A 12,746-nucleotide genomic window follows, 5' to 3' on the forward strand; every position below is an offset into this window, starting at 1 on the left:
CTTGAGGGAAAGTACGTGTGCACTTGTTTGAATTGCAGGCTGAACTAGCTGCTTTTATTTTATTTTTTTGTTGTTGTTTTTTATTTACTTATTTTTTTGAGACAGGGTCTTGCACTGTTGCCCAGGCTGGAGTCCAGTGGTGTAATCTTGGCTTACTGCAGCCTCAACCTCCTGGGCTCAACTGATCCTCTCACCTCAGCCCTCAGAGTAGCTGGGACTACAGGCGTGTGCTGCCATGCCTGGCTAATTTTTGTATTTTTTGTAGAGATAGGATTTTGTCATATTGCCCAGGCTAGTCTCAAACTCCTGAGCTCAAGTGATCCACCCACCTATCTCCCAGAGTACTGAGATTACAGGCATGAGCCACTGTGCCTGGCCAAGCTGCTTTTATCTGGAAGAATGACTGTTATGGTGGCACAGACATGGGTTTTTGGTGGACATTTTCTTGAAAATGAACAAAGTGAACATATTACTTCAACAAAAACAACTAATAGTATTTGTTGCCAGTGATAAAGGAAAACTTGTATTTATCCCTGTCAGCCTGACAGTTTCCTAACTGACAGTTTTCCAGATCTTTTTTTTTTTTTTTTCTTGAGTCAGGCTGGAGTGCAGTGGCACAATCTCAGCTCACTGCAGCCTTGACCTCCTGGGCTCAAGTGAGCCTCCCACTGCAGCCTCCTGACAGATCTTTCCACCATGCCCGGCTAATTCTTGTATTTTTTGTAGAGATGGGGTCTCAATTTGTTGCCCAAGCTGGTCTCAAACTCTGACCTCAAGTGATCCGCCCACCTCGGCCTCCCAAAGTGCTGGGATTATAGGCGTGAGCCACCACGCCCAGCCAGTTTCCCAGTTCTTATAAGACTTCTGATGTAAGCAGAGGTGATATTAACAATGTGATTTTTTAAGAATTCTATAATAAAATGTTTCTGTATCTGGGAGATCTACATAACACACTGAAACATTGTCTTCCACCTGGCCCAGTGCAGGATGTTCCATAGTCATGCACGGGAGTCAAAGCTCTCCTGAAAGTTCAGGATGTTCCATAGTCATGCACGGGAGTCAAAGCTCTCCTGAAAGTGCAGGATGTTCCATAGTCATGCACGGGAGTCAAAGCTCTCCTGAAAGTGCAGGATGTTCCATAGTCATGCACGGGGGTCAAAGCTCTCCTGAAAGTGCAGGATGTTCCATAGTCATGCACGGGGGTCAAAGCTCTCCTGAAAGTGCAGGATGTTCCATAGTCATGCACGGGGGTCAAAGCTCTCCTGAAAGTGCAGGATGTTCCATAGTCATGCACGGGGGTCAAAGCTCTCCTGAAAGTGCAGGATGTTCCATAGTCATGCACGGGGGTCAAAGCTCTCCTGAAAGTGCAGGATGTTCCATAGTCATGCACGGGGGTCAAAGCTCTCCTGAAAGTGCAGGATGTTCCATAGTCATGCACGGGGGTCAAAGCTCTCCTGAAAGTGCAGGATGTTCCATAGTCATGCACGGGGGTCAAAGCTCTCCTGAAAGTGCAGGATGTTCCATAGTCATGCATGGGGGTCAAAGCTCTCCTGAAAGTGCAGGATGTTCCATAGTCATGCACGGGGGTCAAAGCTCTCCTGAAAGTGCAGGATGGACCAGTGGAGTTTATTAATGTAAGAGTGTGGAAAGTTCATTGATAAGTCTCAGATTCCCCACCTCCCTCATCTTTAGAAGCAACCTCTTGTCAGGTTTTAATGTAGAATCACAGACTATTCACAGTAATCTGAAAAGGCCTACATCTATCTGTATGGGGCCAGATTTTCTTCATATATTTTCGCCAAATACTCCCTCACTGCAAGTTGAATGCTGATTGAATCAAATATGAGGACCCAGCTGCATGTTATTAAGCTAGACATTAAAGAGAATTACAAAAATAATTCCGGTCTTCTCATTCTTTTTTTTTTATTTTTTTTCATTTTTTTTTAGAAAAGAGGGTTTTTATTTTGGGGCCAGGCACAGTGGCTTATGCCTGTAATCCCAGCACTTTGGGAGGCAGAGGCAAACGGATCAGTTGAGGTCAGGAGTTCGAGACCAGCCTGGCCAACATGGTAAAACGCTGTCTGTACTAAAAATACAAAAATTAGCTGGGCGTGGTAGCGCACACCTGTAATCCCAGCTACTCGAGAAGCTGAGGCAAAAGGATTGCTTGAACCTGGGAGGCGGAGTTTGCAGTGAATTGAGATCGTGCCACTGCACTCCAGCCTGGGCCACAGAGTAAGACTCCGTCTCGAAAAACTATATACATATATTATTAATTAATTTTAGAGACAGGGTCCTGTGTCACGCAGGCTAGAGTGCAGTGGTGTGATCATAGTTCATTGTAACCTCAAACTCCTAGGCTCTTGTGATCTTCTCATCTTAGTCTCCCAAGTAGCTGGAATTACAGGCATGCACTGCCATGCCTCACTAATTTTTAAAATTTTTTTTGTGGAGATGGAGTCTCACCATATTGCCCAGGCTGATCTTGAACTCCTGGCCTCTAGCTGTCTTCCTGCCTCAGTCTCCCAAAGGGCTGGGATTATAGGTGTGAGCCACTGGACCCATCCTGTTTTACTTTCTGATCCATATTTGTAGATATAATCATATTAACCAAAAAACTTGGGGTCTTTAGGAATTTTTAAAAGTGTGAAAAGGTCTTCAGACCAAAAGATGGAGAACTGCTGTGTTAGAGATGAGGCTTGTTGAGTCTCTCATGGACATGGGGATGTGAAGATGATTGAAAGCCTGTCTGGTTCTCTTCCTTTGCCTATTGAGCTTATTCCAGACTTAGTTGGCCAGATGCTTGTGGTTATTTAAGATGTCTGTTAGTCCAGGGCAGCTTATGCCAAAGAACTCTGTTGTATCTGGGTGTGTTCATATAAACAGACCTAACAAAAAACCTACTAGGGAAGACAAGAGGAGAAATAATCACTGAGTGCATCATGGCTGCAACTCATGTTTATATATTTAATTCTTATTTTTCATCCTTGCTTTCCTTGATTGGTGGTTTTTATCCCTTTGGGGAATAATAGACCTATTTGAGAATCTAGTGAGAGATATAGACTTCCCATGTCTACATAAAGTTTTCCATGTAATATCATGGGATTCATGGACCCCAGATTTAATAACCTCTTCTTTAGATTAATTTAAATCATCTTATTACCCTCCTACAGTGATTTGGATAGGAACATACCAGCCGCATGATGTGAGACTTCCCCAAAGGACTCATTCCCAGAAGAGATCCTCTCCCTTTTTTCCGCTCATTTTTTTCTTGCTTTCTCTTTTCTATCACTTCCACTGGAATGGACCTCAAAGAGCAGTTCTGCTCTGGTCTTTTTTGTTTACTTTTAAAAAAAAAATAGGCCAGGCACAGTGGCTCTCACCTGTAATCCCAGCACTTCGGGAAGGCAAGGTAGGTGGATTGCTTGAGGCCAGGAGATCGAGACCATCCTGGCTAACACGGCGAAACCCCGTCTCTACTAAAAATACAAAAAATTAGCTGGCGTGGTGGTGGGCACCTGTAGTGCCAGCTACTTGGGAGGCTGAGGCAGGAGAATGGTGTGAACCCAGGAGGCAGAGCTTGCAGTGAGCTGAGATCGCGCCATTGCACTCCAGCCTGGGTGACAGAGCAAGACTCCGTCTCAAAAAAAGAAAAAAAAAAAAATCAGCCAGCCGTGATGGTGCACACCTGTAACCCCAGCTACTTGGGAGGCTCAGGTGATCTGCCTGCCTCGGCCTCTCAAAGTGCTGGGATTACAGGCATGAGCCACTGTGCCCGGCCAATGTGTGTTTTTTATTAAGCTGATTTAATACAGTGATTTTAAATTTCTTTAATCACCAAAACTCTCTTGTCATTACTTTTCCTTAGCAGACTGCACTCTATTCCTGTAATGCCTGAGTCGCAGCTTCTGATGTACATTATGAAATAATCCATTAACCAGTGATACCACTCTCAGTTCATTTAAGCTATATCCAAAAGCAGAGGCCTCTCATATCATCCAGCTGAGAAGCAGTCTTGTCTTGGACACATTGCCAGGCTTTTTTAGGCCTTTAAAGTGTTGGGAATCTAGTACTTCGGGGGGCCCACAGCCACCCATAGGGCCTGGTTAGTGGTCCGTGGTGGCAGACCCTCCCTGGACCTGCCTGGGCCTGGTTCTTCTGCCTACGGGTGTTAACATGCATGTGCTTTCTGTGTGTCTTGAGACATTGTTGAGAACCAACTCTTCTCAATTGATGACTGCAGTATTTAGGGAAGGTCAGATTCTCTTGCTGAGAAGGTTTTGCCTGCTATTATCCAGCCTTTGTCATCAAGCATTGGGAAGTCTGACCTTCATCCTTGCCTATCTCACTGCTGTGACTGCGTGCAGTGGACAGGAGGGGTTGGGGGTAATGTTTACCTCAGCCCAGCTGCAGCGTTGCGTCCCAAGTCTCACTGGCATAGCTCACAGCATTGCGGCTGCAGGCTGCGGCTGGCAGAGAAACAGGAGAGACTGACGGGAGCTGAGTCTGAGATCAGCGTGGCCCTTTGCACACCACCCTCTTGTGTGCCTTTGGTGCATTGTGGCTCTAGAATCGAAGGTAAATAGGAGCTGGAAACCTAACAGGCTTGGCAACAGAAGTCTTTGTCAGAGCTAGCTTTCCTGGTGGTGTGTGGTCTTTAGTGCTACTCTCAGGAGCTGTTTCTGCTGCTTTTGTTGATGCTTTTTATTTATCATTTAAGATATAATTTCCTTTACAATAATATGCACAGTCCTTAACTGTTCAGTTTGATGACTTTTCATATCTCCTCGGTCATTGCTTCAAATATATATTTGAAATGTTTTTTTTTTTTTTTTGAGACAGAATTTCACTCTTATTGCCCAGGCTGGAGTGCAATGGTGCGATCTCAGCTCACTGCAACCTCTGCCTCCTGGGTTCAAGCGATTCTCCTGCCTCACTCTCCCGAGTAGCTGGGATTACAGGCATGCACCACCACGCCTGGCTAATTTTTGTATTTTTAGTAGAGATGGAGTTTTACCGTGTTGGCCAGGCTGGTCTCAAATTCCTGACCTCAGGTGATCCGCGCGCCTCAGCCACCCATAGTGCTGAGATTACAGTTGTGAGCCACCGTGCCTGGCCAGAAATGTATTTTCGATTCATTTTCACATGACTCAACATTTTGAAGATCAAAGAATTTCATTCTCTGTGTAGTTGTTCTTGACCACTCGCAGCCTTTCCCATACTTGCTCCTGATATGGTCTTTGAGTGGGATTAGTGGGATCTTTTCTTAGTGGAGGCCAGAGGGCAGCTTGTGAACTAAACTCTCCCCAGAAGGGACATTTCAGGCCAGTGTGGTCCCAGGTCAGCCCGTGGCCTGCGTCCTTTGGTGCCTTTCTGGTGACTGAGAGAAGCTGTTTGCCAGACTTTCAGGCCTGTGCCTGACCACAAATGGGGAGCTCCTCTGTCCCCCATACTGAGCGAGCTGAAGCCCAGGACTTAAGCAGATTGTGGAAATGCCAAGACTCAGAGTAAGTCAGAGGTACTCTTAACGCCAGCCAGGCTGTCCATCATCTTTATTTCTTTAATTTTTGTGTTTGACTCAAAATTCGCTCTGAAGCCCAGGAGAGAGGAAGCAGGCAACAAGGATAAAGAGTAGGTGGGGGTGTTTTAGGCTCTGAGGCTGTCCTTACACTCAGGGAAGGACTGTTTTAGAAATTTTTCACCCTTTAAGTGGCTGTTGTGGGCCTTTGCTTCTGTGTGTCCCATAAATCATGTGGTATAAACTCCTTAGAAAGGATTACTGCCTGTTCTTGGGCATTGCCCAGCCTTTTGAGTCATGACTGAATCGTCCTGAACTAATCGTCCTGAACTGTGTCGTCCTAAAGTCATTAGTGGACTTTAAGGTTATGAACTGCCTTTCACTTAGCATGAAGCGTAGGTGTTAAGAGCTTGGTCCTTGGAGGGAGGTGGACTTGGGTTTGCGTATTGGCTTCTCCACTTACAAGCTGGGTAACTTTGGTCATTTACTAAACTTCTCCAGGCCTGAGTGTGTCAGGCCTGCTTCCCCCACAGAGGCCATCGTGAGATGAAGCATGAGAGGTGCCCAGCCCAGCCCCTGGCACATGGTGATGACTCAGTTGATGGCAATGACCAGTGCTGTTGTTTTTATCCTTGTTACAGTTCCAGGATCCTCTTGGGAAGTCAGCTGGGAAGGAGGGGATAATCTGTCTCCTTGCTGGCCTTCTTAGTCCCTCTTTCACTCGGAGAGGACAGGGGACCACCTAGGGCAGGGGCAGCGCCTCCTGTGCACTGTGGGGGGCGTTGCTCTTCTGCTGCTGAGTCAGAGAGAGTATTGACTTGGGCATTTGCAGGGGCTGTGGTATTTCCCGCCTCAGTGGGCACTTGCCCTGTTCTCGTCAGTAAGAAGGACTTACCAGAATCGAGTGTCATGGTCATTTTCCTCAGAGTGAGTTGGAGGTAGAGGAACCCACAGGACAGGAGGTCAGCCTTACAGGACCTCCAAGACCAGGTGGACATGACACCCTCCCCCACCCCTGTCTCCTCCTTTTCTCTCCCCTACAGAGGTTTCAGAATCTTCATAGCCGGGCCTGATTCCCTAAGATGGGCAGGGGCAGGGGCAGCCTGGGCATCTATACTTAAAGCTCTTCAGATGATTCTGTTGCTCACCCCCATTAAGAACCATTGCTATAAAGGAATTCTCCTCCACATGAGGAGGTCGATGCCTGGAGACAGAGGCAGCAGGCCAAGGGCAGGCACACCCAGCTGAGATGGGGCAGGGCTGGAAGGCAGGCCTCCTGGATCCTGCCTGGGGCCTTGTCTCTCTCCCCACACTCATTCTTTCACCATATTTGCTGCTCCTCATGGTGAGGTCAGAAATAGCCCGCCCAGCCTTGGTGAGCCTTCACTCCCACAGGAGCCCAACACCCAGCCCGCCACAGTCCGGTGAGCAACAGGCTGTCGGTGTTCCTAAGTCAGGAAAATCTTTGGAAGAACAATGGAGGGAGGCATGGGACCCCAGGCTGCGACCTGCTGCCTGGCTGCTCACTGCAGCATGCTGGTTTCACCCTGCTCGGAGCGGGCTCAGCCCCTGCTCGGCGTCCTGACTCATCCTGTGCATATGGCAGCGCTGCTTGTGGGAGTGCCCAGGCGCCCTGGCAGCCCCCAGGTCCCCATTTGTTCCAGTTTTGCTCACTGGATTCTTGCCAGAGGTGGCAGCCGCTGTGACACAGTATATGCTGCATTTGGTATTGGGCTAATCCTATATGACACTAACACTGTCATGGCAAGTAGCCAGCTGCTCACTGCGAGCCAGTTGCTTTCTGTGTACTATCCCATTAATTCCCCCAGCAACGCTAAGGGCGGGTATCATTACTCCTGCCTTAACAGGTGAAGAAACCAAGGCTCAGAGAGGGTTAGCTGACTTATCGGAGCCCACACAACCAGTGAGCAGCAGAGTTGGAATTTGAACCCAGGATGTTCAATTGTGCAGGGCCCAGACTTTTAACCCCCCTACTCTCCTTTTTTCTTACTCCACGAGTAAGCTCGGTCCCTGCCTCTGCCACTTCAGCTGTGACTGGAGCTCCAGTGTAGGGCTTGGGAGCCTCACTCCTGCCAACTGCTATCTGATAAAGGAATGTCTTATGCATGACTGGAAATGATGGCATCACGACTGGTGGGTTTTTATTTTTAGTCTGTTTTTTTTTTTGTTTGTTTGTTTGTTTGTTTTACTGAGACAGGGTCTTACTCAGTCACCCAAGCTGGAGTGCAGTGGCACAGTCACGGCTCACTTTGGCCTCAGCCTCCCCTCCTACCTCAGCCTCTCAAGTAGCTGGGACTACAGGCATGTGTCATCATGTCCAGCTGATTTATGTTTATTTTTAGTAGAGACAGGGTCTCCCTATGTTGCCCAGGCTGGTCTCTCCCTCTGGGGCTCAAGTGATCCTCTCACCTCAGCCTCCCAAAGTACTGGGATTATAGGCATGAGCCAACCTGCTGGGTTTTGGAAACAACTGTGAGCTCTGCTTATTCTAACTACATTTCTCAAAGACAGCACTTGTTGTCCCCAAGGTCCATTTGTCAGTCTTAGCACCTACATTGCCTGGCATCTGCGCCGTGGTGATGTTTCTTCACTGGTGCCCGTGTGGGGCGCGCAGGCTCATTTATGGAGAGGCTCATAGCCCACGTCCCTTCAGAGGGTGTCTTGCCTGAGCCTGGAGGATGTGACGTGGTGACACATGATGCCAGGGAGGTGCCAGGCAGAGTGCCTTCCTCTCTTTTGCTCTCACCCCACCCCGGTCCTTACTTGGTTAAGACCTGCAGTGCCTTAACCTCTTTGCTTTCTCTCAGTCTCCTCCCCATCCGCATTTCCTTCCCTGTGAAAGGACAGACCCGTCAGACTTTACCTTAAAGATTCTCTCTGCTGTCTTCAACTTCATTGCCTTGTTGCTCTTCCTTCTTTCCTAGCAGCCACTGAGGTGGGATCAGCCAGCTGTTCACTGCCCCATCCACTCCTTGATTGCTGTACATCGATGGACATCTCACTGCCTTTTAGAGGGGCCTCCGCAGACTCAAGGTCTTTGACCTCATTTGGGCTCTTCCTCTTTTTTCTCTCCATCCTTCCTCCACGGAGGAATTGTTCTCAAGTGTAGACCTGATCATGGTGTTGCCTAAAGCCTTTGGGAGGCTGGTTCGAAGGTGGTTGTGACTCCTCTCCATTGATTTTTCAGTTACAGATTGAACCCCTTGTTCTGCTCTTTCCCTTCTTCTCACTGCTGCAGTTGACTAGTTTAAAAAACAAACAAAAACAGGCTGGCAGGGTGGCTCATGCCTGCAGTCCTAGCAGTTTGGAAAACAGATGGGAGGATTCCTTGAGCTCAGGAATTCGAGACCAGCCTGGGCAGCGTAGTGAGACCCTGTCTCCATAAGAAGTTAGCTGGACGCGATGGTGTGCGCCTGTAGTCCCAGCTGTTTGAGATCATGTAAGCCCAGCAGGCTGAGGCTTCAGTGAACCATGATCACACCACTGCACTCCAGCCTGGGAGACAGCGAGTGAGACCCTATCTCAAAACAAAAGAAAACAAAACAAAAAAAAACCCTTCAGAGTAGGAGTGTCCAATCTTTTGGCTTCCCTGGGCCACACTGGAAGAATTGTCTTGGGCCACACTTAAAACACACTAACACTAACGATAGCTGATGAGCTAAAAAAGAAAAATAAAATAATTGCAAAAAAATCTCATAATGTTTTAAGAAAGTTTACAAATTTGTGTTGGGCCGCATTCAAAGCTGTCCTGGGGCGCAGGTTGGACAAGCTTGCTTTAGAGGTTCCCTGGGACCCCCAAAATCAACGAGGAGAACAAGCTCAGTCTTCTGTGTCTTACTAAATTTTTGGCTTTACTCTTAGCCCTGGCCCATTTCCTAGGCTCTCCACAGTCCAGCCGCTTTGAGCTACTTTTCCTTCCCTGATATGTGCAGCTCTCTCACCCCTGAGCCTCCGCACCTGCTGTTCCGCAGCACTCTCCACATTGCCTTCTCCCGCGGTGGTTCACTGCTGAGATGTGTTCGGGCCTTTGGGAAACCCTCTCTTTCACCCCTTTTCCCTGGTCTGGCTTGGGAGCCCGTGCTTACCCTTGTCAGGGCACCTTGAAACCCAGCAGTGAAAACATGACACTTCCTTGTCTGGCTGATTTTCTTAGTGAAGCAAGTAGGAGTTTCCTTTGTCAGGACTTCAGCAAGCAAAATTCAGAAGAGACTTTTATTTATTTTTATTTTTATTTTTTTTTGAGATGGAGTCTCGCTCTGTCACCCAGGCTGGAGTGCAGTGGCGCAATCTCGGCTCACTGCAAGCTCTGCCTCCTGGGTTCATGCCATTCTCCTGCCTCTGCCTCCCGAGTAGCTGGGCTACAGGCGCCCGCCACCACGCCCGGCTAATTTTTTGTGATTTTAGTAGAGACGGGGTTTCACCATGTTAGCCAGGATGGTCTCGATCTCCTGACCTCGTGATCCGCCCGCCTCAGCCTCCCAAAGTGCGGGAATTACAGGCGTGAGCCACCGTGCCCAGCCTCAGGAGAGACTTTTAAAGCATTTTTTATCATTTAAACCATCTAATTGTTGGTGCTATGAAGAATGGAGTGTTCATGTTGAAGAGGTGTTTAGCTGGTTTGGGAGGGCCACGGTTCCGGTTATGTCACTGGTTCTGTTAGGCAGAGTACAGTATGAGCTGGTCATTTCATTGTCCCCTGCCAATGGGAGCAGCAGGTTTGCATCCAGAGAGGAACACAAAAGGTTCATCCCAGAGGGCGAAGGTTAAAATCCCTGGGAGCACTTCGTTATCGATATCTGATGCTTCTCAGTTCTCATGTCTTGTCCTCTGTGAAGGCCTTCCCATCTCCCAGGGGAGGAGGAGCACCTGATCGCACGCCTGTCAGCAGTGGCTGTGTGTGCACGTCACTCAGTGAGTGCATAATTCGTGCTTCGGTGCCCTTCTCTCCTCACAGGATAGCAGCTGCCCCGGGGGCAGAGGCTGCAGCTGTCATGTATTCTGCTGTATCCCAGGGCCTGGCTCAGAGTTGGGGCTTGGTGAGTTTGTATTGACTGAATAAAAAAGAGATGAAGCCAGACGCAGTGTCTCACACCTGTAATCCCAGCACTTTGGGAGGCTGAGGCAGGCTCTTGCCTGCCTGAGAAATATAGTGAAACCACATCTCTACTAAAAATACAAAAATTAGTTGGGCGTGGTGGCACACACCTGTGGTCCCAGCTACTCAGGAGGCTGAGGATCACTTGAGTCTGGGAGGGTCAAGGCTGCAGTGAGCTGTGGTCGTGCCACTGCACTACAGCCTGGGTGACAGAGCAAGACCTCTCTCAAAAAAAACAACAAAAAAATGATGAGAACCAGAGAGATTTAATTTTTAATTTACTTTTTCTGTTGTTTTTTGAGACTGGGTTCCTTCTGTCACCCAGCCTGGAGTGCAGTGGCACGATTTCAGCTTACTGCAACCTCAGTCTCCAGTGCTCAGGCGCCTCCCACCTGTTTCCCAAGCAGCTGGGACCACAGGTGGGTGCCACCACAAGCAGCTAATTTCTTTTTTTTTTTTTGAAACAGAGTGTTGCTCTGTCACCCAGACTGGAGGGCAGTAGCGTGATCTCGGCTCACTGTAACTGCCATCTCCCAGATTCAAGCAATTCTCCGTCTCAGCCTCCCAAATAGCTGGGATTACAGGCGCCCACCACCATGTCTGGGTAAGTTTTGTATTTTTAGTTGAGACGGGGTTTCACCATCTTGGCCGGGCTGGTCTTGAACTCCTGACCTCGTGATCCACCCGCCTCGGCCTCCCAAAGTGCTGGGATTACAGGCGTGAGCCACTGCACCTGGCCTATTTCTTTTCTTTTTTTTTTTTTTTTTTTTGTAGAAACGGGGTTCTACTGTGTTGCCCAGGTTGGTCTCAAACTCCTGGACTCAAGCAATCCACCTGCCTCAGCCCCCCAAGTAGGCAGCACACCTGGCTAATTTTTTAATTTTTTTTTTTTTTTAAGAGACAGGGGTCTCACCCTGTTGCCCAGGCTGGTCTCAAACTCCTGGGCTCAAGGGATCCTCCCATCTTGGCTTCCCAAAGTGTTGGATTACAGACAGGTGTGAGCCACCGCACCAGGCCAAGATTTAATTTTTTCAAAATAACAAGACTGCCAGAGAGGTTGCTAGATAAGAAAGCTGCTGCGATTTTGCGGATTTTGCATCTTCAGGTGTTGTGTGCATGCCTGCATGAATCTGCTGCAGCCCCAGAGGCAGGTGTTCTATCCTCTCAACTATGAGACTTTCTGAGTGTCCCTCATTAGTGCATTGGGTTTCTCAGAGGAGATTCTTGTAGATTCTGTTAGTTGATGTTGATCTTGAAGATAATTTAGGATTACAGGAATTTCTTTTGGAATCCTGAGCCTGATTGCTCCTCCCTCCCTGACAACTAATCATGAGCCCAAAGGAGGAAGAAGAGGAAATTTGAACCTTCACCACCCACGGTCCCATTCTTAAACTGAATCAGTAATTGAATGCTATTAAGCAAAATTAATTTGCCTCCTGCAGGAAGGTTTATGATGAATGAAAGGATTGCTGCTCTGGGAGGCAGCCAGGCTTCCCTCTATTCATCAATATTTCGGAGCCGTAGGCAGTGTCAGGAAGGTAGCTGTCCTGGCTCAGCTGACCTTGAGCATGCGTGAAGGTAGGATCCAGCCAGGGAGGTTGTACTGAAAGGGCTTATTACAAGTCACTTAATGATAACTTCAGTGAAATTTGCAAAATGCACCTGTGGGTTAATTGAATTTACACCCTCAGCTAGTGGGAGCCCCCCCCCCAGGTGGTTCTCTGGGACCAACCTGAGACTAGTCCCAGTGGAGGTCACAGCTCTATGCAGAGCTGAAATGTTTAATGCTGGCTCTCTGGGGGGGAAAAAAATTCCTGATTTGTAGCATCTCTGCCAATTCCTGTGATGTCAGTATACTCCCACCATAGCCAGGTTACAGCTGCTGACCCTGGGGCGGGAATCACTTGTGCAGGCCACCTCCAGCTCACGCCTGGGGCTGTGCTGCTCCCACATTTTTTCCTGGTGATTGGAGGAGAGCCTGCCCAGCGGACTTGATTCCAGATAGATGGATGTGCCTCTGAATGGTCCTCATCAGCGTTAGAGGTGGCCTCTTGACTGAGAAGGTGTCTGAATGAGGCTCACTTTTAAAAATGAGAAGTTAACGAGCTCTTC

At 48.4% G+C, this 12,746-nt stretch overlaps 1 protein-coding gene across 4 annotated transcripts in view; it reads left to right on the plus strand.

Moving 5' to 3' along the window:
• Window positions 1-12,746, plus strand: part of GPR107 (G protein-coupled receptor 107) — a 90,835-nt gene that overhangs the window by 63,093 nt on the left and 14,996 nt on the right. Inside the window, exon 17 of one of the 4 annotated variants that reach the window (XM_063650410.1) lies at window positions 2,461-2,545. The exons of 2 other annotated variants lie outside the window; for them this stretch is intronic. In XM_063650410.1, coding sequence (XP_063506480.1) covers window positions 2,461-2,545 — 85 coding nt within the window. Of the gene's footprint in view, window positions 1-2,460; window positions 2,546-11,101; window positions 11,152-12,746 lie in introns of those variants that run through there. One more of the 4 variants, XM_063650409.1, reaches the window with a different exon arrangement.

Source organism: Pongo pygmaeus, chromosome 13, assembly GCF_028885625.2.
Source record: "Pongo pygmaeus isolate AG05252 chromosome 13, NHGRI_mPonPyg2-v2.0_pri, whole genome shotgun sequence".
In the NCBI taxonomy this organism is placed as follows: Eukaryota; Metazoa; Chordata; class Mammalia; order Primates; family Hominidae; genus Pongo; species Pongo pygmaeus.